At 39.1% G+C, this 17,565-nt stretch overlaps 1 protein-coding gene across 6 annotated transcripts in view; it reads right to left on the reverse strand.

Moving 5' to 3' along the window:
* RBKS (ribokinase) overlaps window positions 1-17,565 on the reverse strand; it is an 83,671-nt gene that overhangs the window by 22,313 nt on the left and 43,793 nt on the right. For all 6 annotated transcript variants that reach the window (XR_006734651.1, XR_006734650.1, XM_045549305.1 and 3 more), the window contains 2 exons: window positions 14,812-14,903; window positions 9,366-9,554 (listed from right to left, as the gene is read on the reverse strand). Coding sequence is in view for 4 of the 6 variants with exons in the window: in XM_045549305.1 (XP_045405261.1) it covers window positions 9,366-9,554; window positions 14,812-14,903 (281 nt within the window). In the remaining 2 variants the exon portion in view is untranslated. The remainder of the gene's footprint in view (window positions 1-9,365; window positions 9,555-14,811; window positions 14,904-17,565) is intronic.

Raw genomic sequence — 17,565 nt, forward strand, 5'->3', positions numbered from 1 at the left:
GTAATTTCAGGTCTACCCAAGAAATACTGCCACTTAAAGGTAGCCACTGAGAAGACCTACAGTACAGCACTGGCAGGTCTGCTCCCCAAAACAGCACTATAGCACCTTAGGAAAATGGTGGCTCACTACCATGTTATCACACCAATGTCGAAGATGCTTATGGAGTGGGTAGAAGTGGGGCTTAGATGTAGGAAGCTAAGAGGAAATAAAGTTCTAATTGTATATGGGTAAGAAAGCTCCCCAAACCTTATACTATCCCTTCTTACTGGGCAGAGAGACTATTTCCTGTCCAGGCCCACAGAACATTCTAAATCTAGATTTAGATTTTTCTCTCTTGACTTCTGTTAAGACTGGAACAACTGTTTCTTCTCTACACTCAACCTCTACCTCCATGGCCCTCTTCTCCACTGCCATATTCCTCCTTCAGTCTCTGGCCATATTTGAGTTCTGAAGCAGGGCCAGGGGCCAGGTCCCCTCAGGAGTATCAGGCACTAGCACAGGTACATGCACATCCAGTCCTGGCTATGGGACAGTATCTTGGGAAAACAGAAAAAACAGCCTTGCATTTGGCCCTGGTTCAATTCCTCAAAGTGAAGATGACATTTCTGATAAGCAGTTACAATTGGATTTTTAGAGCCTTGGGTTTTCAACCGATCACATACAGGATTAAGAAAGATAATTTAAAATATTGAATTCTGCCTGATTAGCTAATAAATGAGGTGATCTGTTGGTGTGGAAGTAATGTAATAGAGCTAAGAGGGCCCCCTGGGCATGAGGTGTCTTGTGCCGTGTCTATCACTTGCTCCAGCAATTACCTTGTCCTCTCTCTTTACAGTCAGTGAACTTCTCCATCTTTTTGGGCCGGAGGAGTCGGCAGAGATTACACAGAGAGTTTTACTGATATCATTCCTAAGGCTAAGAGGGCCATTTCAGAACCTCATTTGGGTTTTTTTTTTTTTTTTTAATTCTATGATGCCAGTTTCAGAGATGGCATTCACTCTCTGTAACTTATTTTTTTTTGGCCTGGCCTCTGTATGACTGTAGGTAAAACAAATCTAAGGATATGTTTTAAAGTAGAAAACCGGGTAGTTATTTTGTTTTCAAATCATTTACAAAGAGCATTTTTATCTAAAATTTGTTCTTTCTCTAGGCATCTTAAAAGTAGAATTTAAGAATATAAGGAATCCTATAGATCCTCTAGTCCCCTGGGAAAACTGAAGCTCAGGGAGGCTAAGTGACTCTTACATTCAAACTAGTTACTGTCCCAGAAGGAACTACAATAGAACTCTTTCACTATTTACAGAGGGCCTGTTATTATTAATATATGCCAAGCATTGTATTAAACATAGGAGTTGCTCAAAGAGAACTCTGAGCTGGACCCTGAGGATAAACAGGAGTTTGCTAAGCGGGGAAGGAGGAATGTTTTTCCTCCTCAACTAGAAAGCTAGTTTGGAAATGTCAAAAAAGAGGAATCATGCTTTCACTACTAGCCTTTAGAGTTTAGCAGTTCAGGCTCCTATTTAAAGAAGTTTAATGAAAAGATGGTTTGGTTATAGTCTCTAAGAGTGGTGCACCTCTTCCAGGTTTGATCATTCAAGGAGGAGAATGAATGGACATCAGTTGTGCCAGAACCTTTGCTATCTGGAATGGGCACGATCCTGCCACTGCCACACCGCTGTCCGTGTAGTCCAGCTCCCTGCCCTTATAGGAAGCAGCTGGAGTTGCATGGCAGTGGGACCTGGGTCCTCTCTAGGAATGTACAGAGCCAAGGTAATATCTGTTCTGCTTAACAGTAAGTGATGTAAGCTCTTGGTACATGCTATCTCGTACCCCCAAATGATCCACAAAGTGGTAAAGTGAACAATTAGATATATAGGGATGCACTAACAAGAGCTAACACTGAGCGCTTACCTGTGCCAGGCACTGTTCTCAGGGTATACATGGGATTATTTCATTTAATTAAAGTTGCAGTGTACTGTACAAAGTAAGCAAGGCCTTTTTAAGATCTGGCAGCTTCTGAAGATCTAGAGAAAAGGAGCAATTATAGAAGCCTGTATCATGACAAGTGACAAGGAAAGTCAGTGCTAGAATGTCAAATAGGAGAGAGCGTAAAGGCTAGGCCGACTGTCACCAAATCAAGAGGCAGGGTGGTGAGGTAGAAAATACATGGGTGTTGGAGACATACAGACAGGCAGACCAAGTGACTGACCAACCTAGAATCATCTTGGCTCTTTCAGCTTACCAGCTGTATGCCCCTGGGCAGGTCACATAACCTTTGGGAGCTATAGTTTCCTTTTTTCTCAAACAGGCAAAAACCCACCTTGCAGGGTTGCTGTGCGCAGGTGCGGTAATGCCCAGAGCCCAGCAGGCTACTGGCACAGTGTAGTGACCAGCTTTTATTAGTAGCCCAAAGAATCCTCATGTTCCCAAGAATCTAATTTCAGAGGCCAAGTAATCAAGGAATTTCAGGGGTCAAAGGTGCCTCAGAGATCATCTACTCTAGACATGTCATGTTTGGATATACACCTGAGCCCCAAACATAATAAATCATTTGCCCAAATCAGCACAGCCAGCTAATGGCTAAATTAGGATTAGAACTCAGGACATCACTTGCACCGGGGCTGATGATTACAGCTGAGCTGTATGTAAAACCCTTGAGGTAATTCGCCAAAAAGGTGATTTAAGCTGATTCTGATAGTTTGCTTCTGATTATTTTCTCCTTACCGAACAGCCAATTTTTCCAGCATTCACTTTCGGTCACTTCTGAGGCATGTTCTCTTGCTTCCTTGTATATAATAGTCTGCTAGGGCTGCCATATTAAAACACCATGGACTGGGTAGCTTAAACAACAGAAATTTATTTCTCACAGATCTGGAGGCTGGGAAGGCCACGATCAAGGTGCTGGCAATGCAGGTTTCTTTCTGAGGCCTCTTCTCTTGGCTTGTAGGTGGCCACCATCTCATTGTGCGCTCATATGACTTCTTTGTGTGCATGTAGAGAGCATGCTAGCTCTCTGGTGTTTCTTCTTATAAAGACACTAATCTTATCAGATCAGAGCTCTACCCTTATGACCTCATGTAACCCTAATTACCTCTTTATAGGCCCTGTCTCCAAATACAGTCACATTGGGGGTTAGGGCTTCAACAAATGAATTTTGGCAGGGACACAATTCATTCCAGAGCCCTGTGCTATGTGTTCCTCTATCTCTCATGAGCAATTCCATTCAGGACTGTTTCAAATAGGAGGTACATGAACAATGAAGTACGTGAGCTATGAAATTCCTAAACATGAGGCATTACCTATTCCTTGATCCTTTTTACACATTCTCCAGGTAATCCATTAGCCAAAGACCGAGAAGTGTGGCAAAAGCCAAAGTTAAGGTCAAAGTTGATTGTGAGAATGAGGGTTGAAGAGCTAAATTGAGATATACAAGCAGATTCATTCAGAAGGAAAACCTGAACATGAGGAAAGTTTCTCTGAAGATCTGCTGTACATTTGAATGACAAATAGAAACAGTGAAGCTTTGACATTTATTCTGATATTTCCAACAGGAACTGTATAAAATAACATATTTTTGAGGAAAATTCTTTCTTTAGAAAGATTAAGAAAAAAAATACTTGTCAAAGTATGTAGTAAAATATCCAAACTTAAGGAGCCGCAAGTGCCCTGAACGTGAAGGTAATGTAGATCTATTTCTTTGGCACCAGGAGTCTATCCATTCACAATTTATCCTAAGTCAAGGGGCTACTCAGCTCAGTTACAAAGAGATTTTGGGATGCTTGAGAGGTTTTTTGTGAGACAAAGAATGAACTGTGACCAATTACTGGCTCCTTTGTTAAGATAAGGCCCAGTACAGAATAGGAGAAACGATACCACCTATCTTACTTGCTAGATGTGGCTCCAAATAGCTTTTGGCCATGTCCCAAAGTCATATGTAATCCAAATTACAAGGTAATACATGAAAAATACAGGCTGATGGAAAAACTCAAACAATTCAGAAAAATATGAAGCAGAAAGTAGAGGTCCCCTTTATAACACCTTCCCCCTTCCTATTCTCCTTCCAATGAATAATGAGCCTAACAGTTGAGCGAGTTTTTTCTAGATTTGAAAATATGCATGTACTTATAGATAGCTAGAAAGTTACTTTTAAGTAAATGGCGCCACACTATTATTATTTAACTTTCTCCTACTGATGATTATGTAGATCTGTCTTCTCAATTTTTGGTTACTGTAAACAAAGTTGAAATAAATATTCTTGTACAAATATTTGTATATGTGAGCATTTCTGCAGGACAGTCTTTTTATTTATTTATTTTTGAGACAGGGTCTTGCTTTGTCACCCAGGCTGGAGTGGCCTGATCATAGCTCACTGTAGCCTCGAACTCCTGGGCTCAAGTGATCTTCCTGCCTTGGCCTCCCAAAGTGCTGGGATTATAGGCATGAGCCACTGTGCCTGGCCAGGACAAACTCTTAGAAGGAGATTTACTAGGTCAAAGGGAAAGTATATTTTAAAAATTGGTACTGTCAAATTGCCCTCTGGAAACAGTGTTTGAATTTATGTTCCCACCAGAATTATTTAAAAGTACGTGTTTTTCAATCTATTTGGACTTTGATATCATCTTTAATTTTTGCCAACCTTACGGACAATCAAGGGGATCTCACTGTTATTTTAATTTATACACATTCCTGATTTCTAATGAGGTTAAGCATTATTTCATTTCTTTATAATTTTGTATTTCTTCTTCAGTGAATTTCCTATTTACCTTATTCTAGAGAAATATTTCATTTTTTTGAGTTGTAGAGGCTTCTCATAATTATATATCCTCTAATGTTGCAAATATTCAAATTTTCTGTTAGTAGATATTTAAAAGTATATGAATGTACACAGAAAAAAATCTGGAAGGATTTACACCAGTAGGTTAATAGTTACTTCTAAGGGGGGAGGATCACGGATACTTGCTTTCTCCTTTATACCTTTCTATGTTGTCTGCTCTCTTTCTCCTCTTGACCAGTAAGCATATATTAATTTCATAAATAGAAAAAACCCAGTAAAGTGATTAGTGAGATAAAGGTGATGATGAGGGCTGTCAAGGCAATTCTATTTTTTTTTTTTTTTTTGAGACAGAGTGTGGCTTTGTTGCCCTGGCTAGAGTGAGTGCCGTGGCGTCAGCCTAGTTCACAGCAACCTCAAAGTCCTGGGCTTAAGCGATCCTACTGCCTCAGCCTCCCGAGTAGCTGGGACTACAGGCATGCGCCACTATGCCCGGCTAATTTTTTTTCTATATATTTTAGTTGGCCAGATAATTTCTTTCTATTTTTAGTAGAGACGGGGTCTCGCTGTTGCTCAGGCTGGTCTCGAACTCCTGACCTTGAGCGATCCACCCCCTCGGCCTCCCAGAGTGCTGGGATTACAGGCGTGAGCCACCGCGCCCGGCCTTGTCAAGGCAATTCTAAAAGAGGATTTCCAAAGGTGCTTTGCATAGTGGCAGTACCAACAGAGTAAGGTCAAAACTTTAAGGAAACAAGTCAATTATTAGATAAAAAATTGATATGGACTGGGCATGGTGGCTCACACCTGTAATCCCAGCACTTTGGGAGGCCGAGATGAGAGGATCACTTGAGGCCAGGAGTTTGAGACCAGCCTGGGCAATACAGCAAGACTCTGCCTCTACAAAAAATTAGCCACGCATGGTGGTGCACTCCTGTAGTCCCAGCTACTTGGGAGCCTGAGGCAGGAGCATTGCTTCATCCCAAGAGTTTGAGGTTGCAGTGAGCTATGATGATGCCATTGTACTCTAGCCTGGACAACACAGTGAGACTCTGCCTCTAAAATTAAAAAAAAAAAAAAAAAAGAATAGGGAAGATGAGTCCCCATGTTCCTGGCTTTTGTTTATTCTCAGCTTACCTATATGCCCTGAGTTATGATACATTATTACAAAGCGAGTGATTTTTGACAAGACAGATTTAGCCTATGGGCTGAATTCTTGAAACAAGTGTTATTGTAGATTCTAGGACTTAACTATTTACATAAAAAAAGTAATTTATATATCAAGAATTTTACAGAATTCATAAGCCAGGGATAACTAATGTTACAATATCTTATATCACACTAGCACAATAATCCTAAAATATACCATGCTTAAGTGTGTGCCTGTGACCATGGAGTGCTTATTCAGTGCAATTCTGAACACAAGCAGGCAAAGCCCCTAACCTGCAGGCTGAAAGGAACACAGGGAGGACGTGCATGCCCTGTCATTTTGAGGCTGAGATTCGGATAACATACAGAGATGGGAAAAGAGACACATCTGTCACGTCTTCCAAACTGAGCTGAGGACATCTGCAGCTATTGCCATCATCTCACTCTAGTACGACGGGGAAAACAGATGTAAAAATAGAAGTGATATATTCAACTATTATCAGTGAGGCAAAACTGAATATAGCAGTTGGAAGAAGCACTGACGTAGAACGGGAAATGGCTTCTCCTCGAGCAGGCTGTCTGTCTCAAGTGGACAACATGCCAACTAACTCAGGATGTTTCCACCATCCATGTCATCCCTGACTTCTTAATAAAAGGTTAGGAGAAAAGCGAGAAGGTTACAAACTGACTGAGAGCAACTAATACTCTCCTGACAGAAAAGTAAAGGAGCCCATTTGTTCAGAAGAGAATGCCTCCCTGGGAGTTCCTTGCCTCACCCAGTGAATTATCTCCTTGTTATTAGACTTATGAAGAGGCTGAACAGTTGTGTGCAGAACAGCCAAGAATTTTAATAATGAGAGTGCTGGATGAGAGGACAAAGATAGTATAAAAAAGATGAAGGAGATTCTAGGCCCAGAAAATAACTACCCTGGTTTCCTGTCAGTGTCACCTCCGCTCTACTGGGGGGACGCAGAGAGCCCGTTCAGGATATTCAGCAGAGCAATTCGGTGGAATTGTCTTTATCTGTTCTTCACTGAAGGGCCTTGATGGGTTTGTTGTTGTTTGAGATATAATTCACATATAAAATTCACTCTTCAAAGGTATCCACTGCAGTGGTTATTGGTATATCTAAAAGGTTGTTCAACCATCACCACTAATTCCAGAGCATTTTCATCACCCAAAAAAGAAACCCCATACCCATTATCAGTCACTCTCCATCCCGCCCACCCCAGCAACCATCAGTTTACTTTCTGTCTCTACGGATTTGCCTATTCTGAATATTTCATATAAATGAAATCATAAGAATATGGTCTTTTATGTCTGGCTTCTTCCACTTAGTATGTTTTCAATGTTCATCCATGTCATGGCATCAATCAGTACTTAATTTCTTTAAAAATTTATTATTTAATAATTTAACCATTTTAAAGTATACAATTCAGTGGCATTTGGTATACTCGCAATGTTGTGCAACCCCTACCTCTGTCTAGTTTCAAAGCATTTCCACCACGCCAAAGTAAAACCCCTTGCTCATTAAGCAGTTTTTCCCCATTCCCCTTCCCCCAGCCCCTGGCAACCACCAATCTATGTTCTGCATCTATGGATTTATCTATTCTGGATATTTCATATAAATGGAATCATATATTACGTGACCTTTTGTGTCTAGCTTCTTTCATTTAGCTTAATGTTTTCGAGGTTCACTCACATTGTAGCATGTATCAGTATGCCTGTTCTTTTTTTTTTTTTTTTGAGACAGAGTCTTGCTCTGTGGCCCTGGGTAGAGTGTAGTGATGTCATCATAGCTCACTACCACCTCAAACTCCTCATTTCACTTTTAGCAAGAGAAAAATAAGGATTTAGAATAATTTTAGTTTAATAGAGGGTTGATTTCAGAACTAATAAAGAACATCTCAAAAATTCAGGTTCCTGTCCTTCTTGATAAAACAGAAAAAAAAACTCTAATCGTTTCAGAAATGACTAAAAACGAACAGAATAACAACACTGAGTACAATTTATCAAATACCCAATAAAGCACATTTTGAAAGGCAACTAGGATGTTAATTTCATGTTGCATAAGCATTTACATAGTTTTCAAAGCATATTCATACTCATAACTTCATCAGATCCCCTCAGCTTCTTTTTTGATAAATGCTCCACATCTTAAAGTCATGTCTCAGCATAAAACCCAACCAAAATATATTTTATAAATAATTATTGATCAGTTTCTTATAAATAAAAACCCTAAAATTTTTATTTCCCTCAACTCTAGTTTCTTGTCCCTGAAGTTTATTTACTTTGCTAGTTAGCTCTTCTGAATTCTTCTTTTTTTTGTTTGTTTTTGAGACAGGGTCTCTCTCTGTCACCCAGGCTGGTGTGCAGTAGTGTCATCACAGCTCACTGCAACCTCAAACTTCTGGGCTCAAGAGATCCTCCTGCCTCAGCTTCCTAAGTAGCTGGGACTATAGGCGTGTACCACCACACCTGGCTAATTTTTCTATTTTTTGGAGAGATGGGGTCTCAGTATGTTGTACAGGCTGGTCTTAAACCCCTGGTCTCTAGCAATCCTCCTGCCTTGGCCTCCCAAAGTGCTAGGATTACAGGCATGAACCACCTCACCTGACTACCTCTTCTGAGTTGTAACAATAAACAAATAATTTTTGTTTCCCTAGGTTTAGGGGAAGTATGATTCTTTTTTCTAACCTGTTTCCTTTTCATTCCTACTCTGCATCATGACTTGTCTACTTAATGCACTTGTCTCTAACATAGTGCCTTACACAAAATGTCTGTGTGGAGTCCACAGGCCTCGTTTTGAACCCCCAGCTCTGTTACTGGCAATGTGATCCTGAGCAAGTTTCTTCTGTAAAATGAGGATAATAATAGTACCTGCCTCATATAATTGTTGTAAAGATTAAATGAGATATATGCAAAAGAGACGTAGCAAGCATGCAGTAAATGTTAGCTGTTATTAGTTGTTGGCTAAAAGAATAAACTCTGCTAACCAATATTCCTTGCCATTCATTGCATATGAGAGGCTTGTAAGACATGACTACTTGTTTACTGTCTCGAATCTAAGCCCCATGAGAGCAGACTTTGCCTTGTTTATCACTGTATTCTAGCACCTAGCATATGACTGGCACATAACAGGTATTCAATAAATACCTATTTATTAAAAAGATGAATAAATATAAGTAGTATAGGTATAATTTTACTGATATTCTGATTTCATAGATGAGGAAACTGAGGCTCAAAGAAGTTAAATTACTTGTATATACAAGTCCCACAGTGAGTTAGAGACAGATTAAGATACAGTTTTCCTGCCTGATTGTTCTCTTCTAACATATCCTCTCCTAGGCCTTTATCTTGTTATCCAAAAATTCAGGTGCAGTATCTAATTAGCAACTAAATAGTGATTTTCAAGGGTCAAAAATGATTCTTAAATTTTAAAACCTACCGTGGTATCCACAGCCTTGACTTTCTCTGTGGGAATGTGCTTTGGGACAGGTTCTGTCTGTGACAGCATCACGCATCCTTCAGCCCCCAAGGTGATGATGACGACCTGGCAGCCCCTTTCCAGGAGCACTAATGCAGCCTCCCCAGCATCCGCAGCGCTGCCCACCGTGAGGCCGGTTAAAATCTCAGCCTGGAACACACAAGAGTGGAAAGAAACAGTGGTGAAAATAAGTACCCTGGATATACTTCCAGATTATTATTATTTTTTTTTTCTGGAAAATGTCTCCCTTCTTTTTCATAAGAACCAATGCAGTGAGAACCTTGAAGGATACTGGCACAGCAAAATAAATAAAATGCAACAATAACAATAACAATGACAACAAAAACTAGCTATAAAAGCATTCTTGGGACAACTGGGGAAATTTGAATATGGCATCAATATTAGATGACAGTATGGAATTATTGATAATCTTCTTAGGTGTGATAGTGGTATTGTGGTTAGTCTTAGAAGATGCATCCTGAAGCATTTGGGGGGAGGTATCATGTCTGCAGTTTACTCTTAACAAACACAAAATATATTTGCTTTTACTTTTCAACAAAACCAAAAAGAAATACATACAGGGAAGGGGAGAAGCAAATAATAGCAAAAAGTTAACAACTGATTAGGTGGAAGGTAGAGAGTGTTCATTGTATTGATTTTTCAACTTTCCTGCACATATGATAATTTTCATAATGAAGAGTTAGGGGGAACAAAGAGAATTCTACATAAAAAAGAAAGGAAGTTTAGGAGGAGGAAGGAACGGGCCACTGCCAATGATTTTGGTATAAATTGCACCAGTAAATTTCAGCACCTACTTCTTCCAGGCCTCTCTTGGGCTATATTACCTTTTTCATATTACTAGTAGTAGCTTTCTATGTTTGCAGACTAATCATTTCCTTTGTTTTTGCCACAGCAGACAGAAGCAGAGTAGGAGAGGCATTGATATGTAGCAGAAAAAGCAATGCCCTGGCATTCAGGAGACCTCTACTACTTCCTAATTCTGTGCCTTCTCCAAATCACTTACAATTTGTGAAATGAGGAGAGCTTCAACAGGATCATATTTCTCTCCCAGAATATAAAAATGTCTTTGGCTGGAGTAGGGGTTTGGGGCTCCAGCCCTGTTTCCTTGACCCCCAGGCATCCCTCCTTCATCTCTGTTAACCTCTATTGTTCTGAGATTGGTAGTTTAAAAAATCACTGGACTGGATGAATTATATGATACTTCTTGATCAAACAATGTATAACTAAATTTTGTAATACAGAAAATGTATTACAATTTAACCATGTGCTATCTCTTTCTAAGAATGGTTCTAGGCCTCCTTGTGTTTGCTCTGAAGTGCCCAAATTAACCCTTTTTGTTGTCCATAAATCATCCCACAAGTGTCTACTCATTCCAGGCTTCCATTTTCCCAGTAGCACAGTTTGCACAATGATGACCGTGAGCCTCTCTTGCCATCTTTTGCACAGACCCTTTCTGTCTGAACTGGTTATACTGTGTGGCCGTTTTTTTGTTTTTTTTTTTAAAAAGCAAGTTTTGCATTGATCTTTCTTACCTGGATCACTTATACCTGTTGAGATCACTTATGGTCTACTTTCAGAAACACCGACTTGTGTCTTCTAAACACCTTTTAAAAATATTCTTTAATAAAAAAATCTTTAATGTAAGCAAATACAACAAAAATCCATGTATCTACCATCTACCTTTACTAAATCTTAACATTTTACTTTATTTGCATCAGATATTTTTCTTGAAAGAAGTTAAATAATATTTTCTATATATTACTTAGCAATGTGCTTTTTCTCTTAACATTATACAATTTGTGTTTTTTTTTTTGGTGTCTAGATCATTTCTTTCTATTTTTAGTAGAGACGGGGTCTCGCTCTTGCTCAGGCTGGTCTCGAACTCCTGACCTCGAGCGATCCTCCCGCCTCGGCCTCCCAGAGTGCTAGGATTACAGGCGTGAGCCACCACACCTGGCCTACAATTTGTGTTGATATATGTAGCTCTATTTCTTTCTTTTTTAAAAACTATATAGTATTCCATGCTGTATATACACTAGAGTTTAAATAAAATCTATTGTCCTTTTAGTGGACACTTTGCTTTTATCCATTTTCCTCTCTTACAAGCAATGAAGTACTGGATATTCTTGTCATTTATATGTAACGTCTATTTTCCTCTGGCTGTTAAAAAATATTTTTGTCTTTATCCTTGATTTTATGTAGTTTGACGAAAATGTATGTAAGTACAGAATTATATTTATTTATGTTACATGGCACTTTTGTACTCTTTTGACTTGAGGACCCATGCCTCTTTTCAATTCTAGAAAACAGCCTGCAGCTTTTCCTCTGATATTGATTCTCTTCAGTTCCTTCCATTCTCTTCTTCTTTCACTCCAATATGATGTATTAGAGGCTATCAAGCTATCCTTCTCTAAATTTTTCTTTAATATCTAAAAATAAGTTTCTTTCTGTGCTTTCTAGGTGAATTGAGTTTTCTAACTTTAGGTGAACTGATAAAGATTTTCTTTCAATTTACAAATTTTTCATAGCAATCTAATGTTTATTTTTCTAATGAGTGATTTAAAAAAATTCAATGAGTACATTTTCAAGATTTCTAATTGGTTGTATCTCATATTCATATTATTGTTGCTTCAATTCTGTTTTTCTTTCATAATTTATTCTTCTTTAATGACTGTTAATCATACTTATTTTAAAGCCTTTTTTGTATTGTTTTATTATTTGGATTTCATCTTGGGTAAATTTGTCTTTAGATTGTTGATTTTGTTGGGTAAGTTTTATAGCATTATGTTCCTCATTTGCAGGCTCACTTTGCTTATTGAGTTGGAAAGTCTTCACACTTGAACTCTCACCTGGCTCATCCCTGCCTTTCCAATGGTTTTGTAGTTACATCCACCAGGCACACAAGGGTCTCAGAGGCAGGTTATATTGGCAATATGGAGTTCCTGTTCTGCTGTTATTGGAGATCTTGCCAATCCTGTCACTAAGCAGCAGTTGGCTTGGTTTACTTCCTGGTTAGAGGCAGTGTCTCCATCCTCCCACCTCCTCTGGTTAGGAGCCTCAGGCAGCAGAGGTAGCAACTTCCTCCACCTGTTGCTGTTAGCAGGGGAGCTCCAGCCCAGCTTGTATGGTTTCTCACAGTGGCACTGCTCCAGTCTCCTGTGAGTGGCACACTTCTAGGGCCCATGACCCAGAGGAGGCAAATGAATTTCCTACCACCTCTGCCCATTTCTAGGGCTGGCGAACAGCATATACTGTGAGGCTGTTCCATTCCAGTCTGTGAAGTTATTTATCTTGTGTTTGAGCTTGTGAATATATTTTCCTTGTCTCATTTTATATTTATTTGTCAAAGGTTTGTGTTTGGAACAGAGAGAGTATCATAAACATAAATTTACATTATTATCATGATTACAATTCATCCGTAAGAACATTAAGCTTTTAATGTTTTTCTTTTTTCTTTAATGTTTTTCTGTTTTTCATTAGGTTTTTGAGACCAATTCCTTAAAGACCAGAGTTCATCCACTTGGTCATTCATTCATTATTTAATAAACGTTTACTAGTTGGGAACTATGTATAGGTACAATGTAGCAGATGTTATTTTCCAAAGGTAACTGTATTAATATATATCATATTGTACATCTTGTTTTTACACAGTGACGATGACAATCTTTTATTGAGAGGTAGGGTACCAGGGTGGATCTTCCTGCTTCAACCAATAGAATGGGGCAGAAGTGATGCTCTGTGACTTCTGAAGCTAAGTCATAAAACCCAACATGGCTTCTGCCTGGTGCTTCCTCTCTTGGGATGCTGGATCTTGGAACCCAGCTACCACGTTGTGATGAAGTGCAGGTCACCAGTAGAGGCTGTGTGTAAGTGTTCTGGCCAACAGACCCATTATGCCCCAAGCCAACAGCCAGCATCAACTGTCAAGCATGTAAGTGAAGAAGACTACAGATGATTCCAGTCCTCAGCCCTTGAGTCTTCCTGCTGAGGCTCCAGGCATTGTGGAGCAGAGTCAAGCCTTGCTGTGCCCTATCTGAATTCCTGACCACAGAAACCACAAGTAATGGTAAATAATTATTGTTGTTGTAAGCCATTAAATTTTGGGGTAATTTATTGTGCAGCAATAGATAACTATACACACAGGGATAGCCAATGGGGATAGAATAGTAAATAAGACAGATGTCTCTCTCCTCGTGGAACTTGTAATTTAATGGAGCAGACAGAAGAAATGAATAAGTAATTTGAGCTGTGATGAGTGTTTGAGGAATAGAGTGCTCTTTAAGTATCTAGCAGGGAAATTTAATCCATTTTGGCAGTTGAGGGTAATCTAACCTCTTATTGTGAAATGGTCACTATTTCCCACAATTCCTTTTTCCTAGCATGGTGGTTGCTCAAAAATATTGCATAACTTATTGTGGTTTGTTAAAATTAGTTTCCTTGTAGCAGTCTTCTTTCTTGTTTCCTCTATGTTCCGAGAGATGGAATTATCAAGAAAGCAGGTCAAAAAATCCTAGAAACCTTCATTCAGCACTCAAACCAAATGGAAAATGAACTAATACAGTTCATTCATTACTTTCCTCTCTGCATGTTACATTCACCATTATGTATACCTGTGCCCAGTTATGGGAGAGAGCTCTGGTCTAATGCTGTCTGGGTTATACAAAGAGAGAAATATTGACATTTTCTTCCCCAAAATACTTAAGAGTGGTATGATATCAATATGTTGATGGATATTTTGTGCAGATGTTTACATTATGACACTCAGACGGGCTGAGAGGTTGTGCCTCTAATGGAGTGGCCGCCAAGGTCTTTTCCATGGCATCAATGGAGAGCCTACATCAGTCCGTCAGTGCTGTCATAGGGCCTTCACTACAGGAGGTAGCAAAAGCTCCAGGGGTTGTATAGTAATTAGGGTTACCAAATAAAAAACAGGAAGCTTAAATTTGGACTTCAGATAAACAATAAATAATTTTACAGTATAAATACGTTGGTATATTATTCATTGTCTATCTGAAATTCAAATTTAGCTGGGCATCCTATGTTTTTATTTGCTAAACCTGGCAACTCTACTATTAATTAGTCCACAGAACATGGAATAATTAGAAAAGAAAAGAAAATACCAATAGTGTGAGGGCAGGGAGGGGACTAAAATAACTGAGGTTTGATAAGTGCCAGATTATGGGGGTGACTCAGAGAATCCTTTTTTGTCCTAGGACTTACTAATTTCCTTTTCTCCACACCCCAGTAAACTGAAAAATCTGTTCTCACTGGGCCTAAGAATTCACATGTCATCAGATTGATGTGGTTAGTTCTGCCTCTTTGCTTTATCCACTTGCATAAAAGTCTTTTGGTTTCTCGTAGAATAACCAAAATGATTCAGCCTTACCTCACTTTCATTGCAACAGAACACATCTGAGAGGGCGTAGAACTGGGGATCCAGGTCAGCGATGGCAGGAGCTGGATTGAACAATGTTTTCACTACAAAGGAATGGAAAAGGGGCTCAGTGATTATCATTTTTAACATGGTGCATTTCCAGACATTCAGTAGGGGAAATCCCCAAGTGCAACCATTTTTGTTCTCATTGGATTAAATATTCACTTAGTTATAAGTGTAGAAAAGTCTGAAATCTCAATCTACATGAAAGACTAATACCAGTTCCTTCTTATTTCCATTTTCTCTACTTTTCACTTTATAACATTTCAGCTTCAAGGGCAAACATCAATATTTACAACCTAGGTGATTACAGAGTTAAGACAAGGGCAACAAGAACAGTAAAGAAAAGTAAAAATGTTGTGGCAACAAAGGACATGTGAATATGAACAGGCTGGTGAACATCTGTGGGTTACTTTAAGGGCTTAGTTGCAAGGCTAGTTCATAAATCCATTTTCCAGGGAAGAAAAAAAAAGATGATAGAAAAGAAACAATGAAGACTTCAAAAATTTCCAGGTAGGAACAGTTAAGTAGGAAGCTCATGTAAATATGCATATTTTATATACCTTTATATATCTCCCAAATATTAATTACTCCTGCAAACATGCACTTACATAAAAGCTTACATTCTTGGCTTCTGTGAGCAATCTGGGAACATAACAAAAGTAGATTGAGAAGGGAAAGAAATGTCATCAGAGGCTGAGTGCTAGCTCAGACTAAAAGGATACGAGAGAAGGATGAAAGGGGATAGCAGGAATAGAGAAATGAGAATGTCACAGCCATTTTTCAGAAGGAGGAAAGTGAGGCCGAGAGAAATGAGGTCATATGTCTAAGGTCCTACCCTGGGATGTAGTTGAGCTGGGCCCCTACACAGGGTCCTCTGGCTTTCAGTTCAGGATTTGATCCTCTCTAAAACCGTGACCTCTCCAGGCCAGGACTCTGTCCATAGCAACACATGCTCCCAATCCCAATTCAGAATATTACAAAACAGCTTTTGGTGTAGAACTTTGTAAATATGTGTGTGTGTGTATGTATTTAAAATCTTTAAAAATTACATTCAGAGGAAGCTCCCTCTGTGTCAAAACACTTACTCACCAGAGCACTCGACTAGATTGGTTGGTCTTTATTTCAACCCAGGTACACTGACTTGCGTGTTAGGTAGTCCCACTTGACTGGAGATCCATACAGTAAAATTCTTTAGCTGCAGTTCTCAGAGACTTCCAGAACAGTGGTTTACAAACTTGGTTGCACATCAGAAGAGCTTATTAAAATTCCCAATTTCTGGGCTGTACTTCAAACCCACTGAATCAGAATCTCTGGGGGCTCAGATCAGGGAATCTGCACATTCACAAGTTTTCCAGGTGGCTCTGATGGAGCTAGCTTGGCACGGATCCATTCCACATTCTTGGGGAGATGCTAATCAGCATGTGGCTAATGGAAACTGTCCACTCCTTCAGCCTGGTGAGGCCATCTAGTCTACTTCTGTTCCTTCCTTGATCTCACTTAACATTTTGGCCCAGTCAGTGGGTCTTGTCCAGTATAGGCTAACATTATTCCCACATTTTTGTTATTTCAGAATCCAGAATGGCCACCCACAGAAATTCTATGGTATATTTTTGGCTGCTCAGATTTTTGTACAGGGTTATTGTGCAGCTTAAATTAGAAAACGGATGTAAAACCCAGTGTAAACTGTAAAGTGTTGTACAAATGTGAAGGATTATTACTGTTATTATATTGTCCTTTACACGCAGCCCAACACCCCCGCCTGTCCACCCATCTCTTCTGCCTTCCGCTGGAGTTTGTAGCCTGGCAACAATCTCACTCATTGGTTCTCCCACTTCTGCAAGGTCTCAGAGATGTCATTTACACATAAAGGCCCTCATTGCCCGGCACTCTAACACACCCACCTCCTTTTTAGGTTTTCAGAACAATATATTGTTCCTGATTTTCATTAAGAATTAAACTGAAACACCACTGCTCACCTAGTGTGATCCTCAAATCTGCATTCATCAGCATTTGAGCACAGGGTAGAGCAAGCTACCAGTATGGAACAACAGAGTACAGCCATTCTGATAAAAGTTCCATGTTTTTCCTCAAAAGATTCCTGATCCTGCAATTCCTTTTCTAAACCTATGCTACAGAAATCTACAGGCATGCAAAGATGATATACAATGATTTTCATGCAGCTCTGTTTGTAACAGAAAAAACAAAAAGAAATCTACAAACCTATCAAAGGGGATTGATTAAAAAAAATCACACATGTCTGATATAACACTCTGTAGCTGTTAAAAAGAATGAAGTAGATTTGTGTTTTGTTAGAGAAAGATTTCTATAATTTATTTATAAGTGAAAAAGGCAGTTTTGTATACCCTCCCTTTTTAATAAGAACTAACACACACAACTATATGTGTATGTACATTTATATGCTTACATAGAAGAAAAAAATTTTGTGAAGTTACTCACTAAACTAATAAGTGATTAGTTATAAGAGGCTGATGGACTACATTTGACTACAGATTAAGTACTATACATCATGCAAAGATATTCTTAAAGCATGTATAGTATCACATCAAAAAATTGGTGTACTACAAATGAAACAAGATAATATTTGGGTTTTGCTTCAATATAATCAAGGTTGCAGTGGGGGCTAGGGTGCCAAGAGTTGGGCACTGAGGAAACAAGAGTCGCCACGTGTTGATAATTGTTGAA

This window comes from Lemur catta, chromosome 4 (genome assembly GCF_020740605.2).
Source record: "Lemur catta isolate mLemCat1 chromosome 4, mLemCat1.pri, whole genome shotgun sequence".
NCBI lineage: Eukaryota > Metazoa > Chordata > Mammalia > Primates > Lemuridae > Lemur > Lemur catta.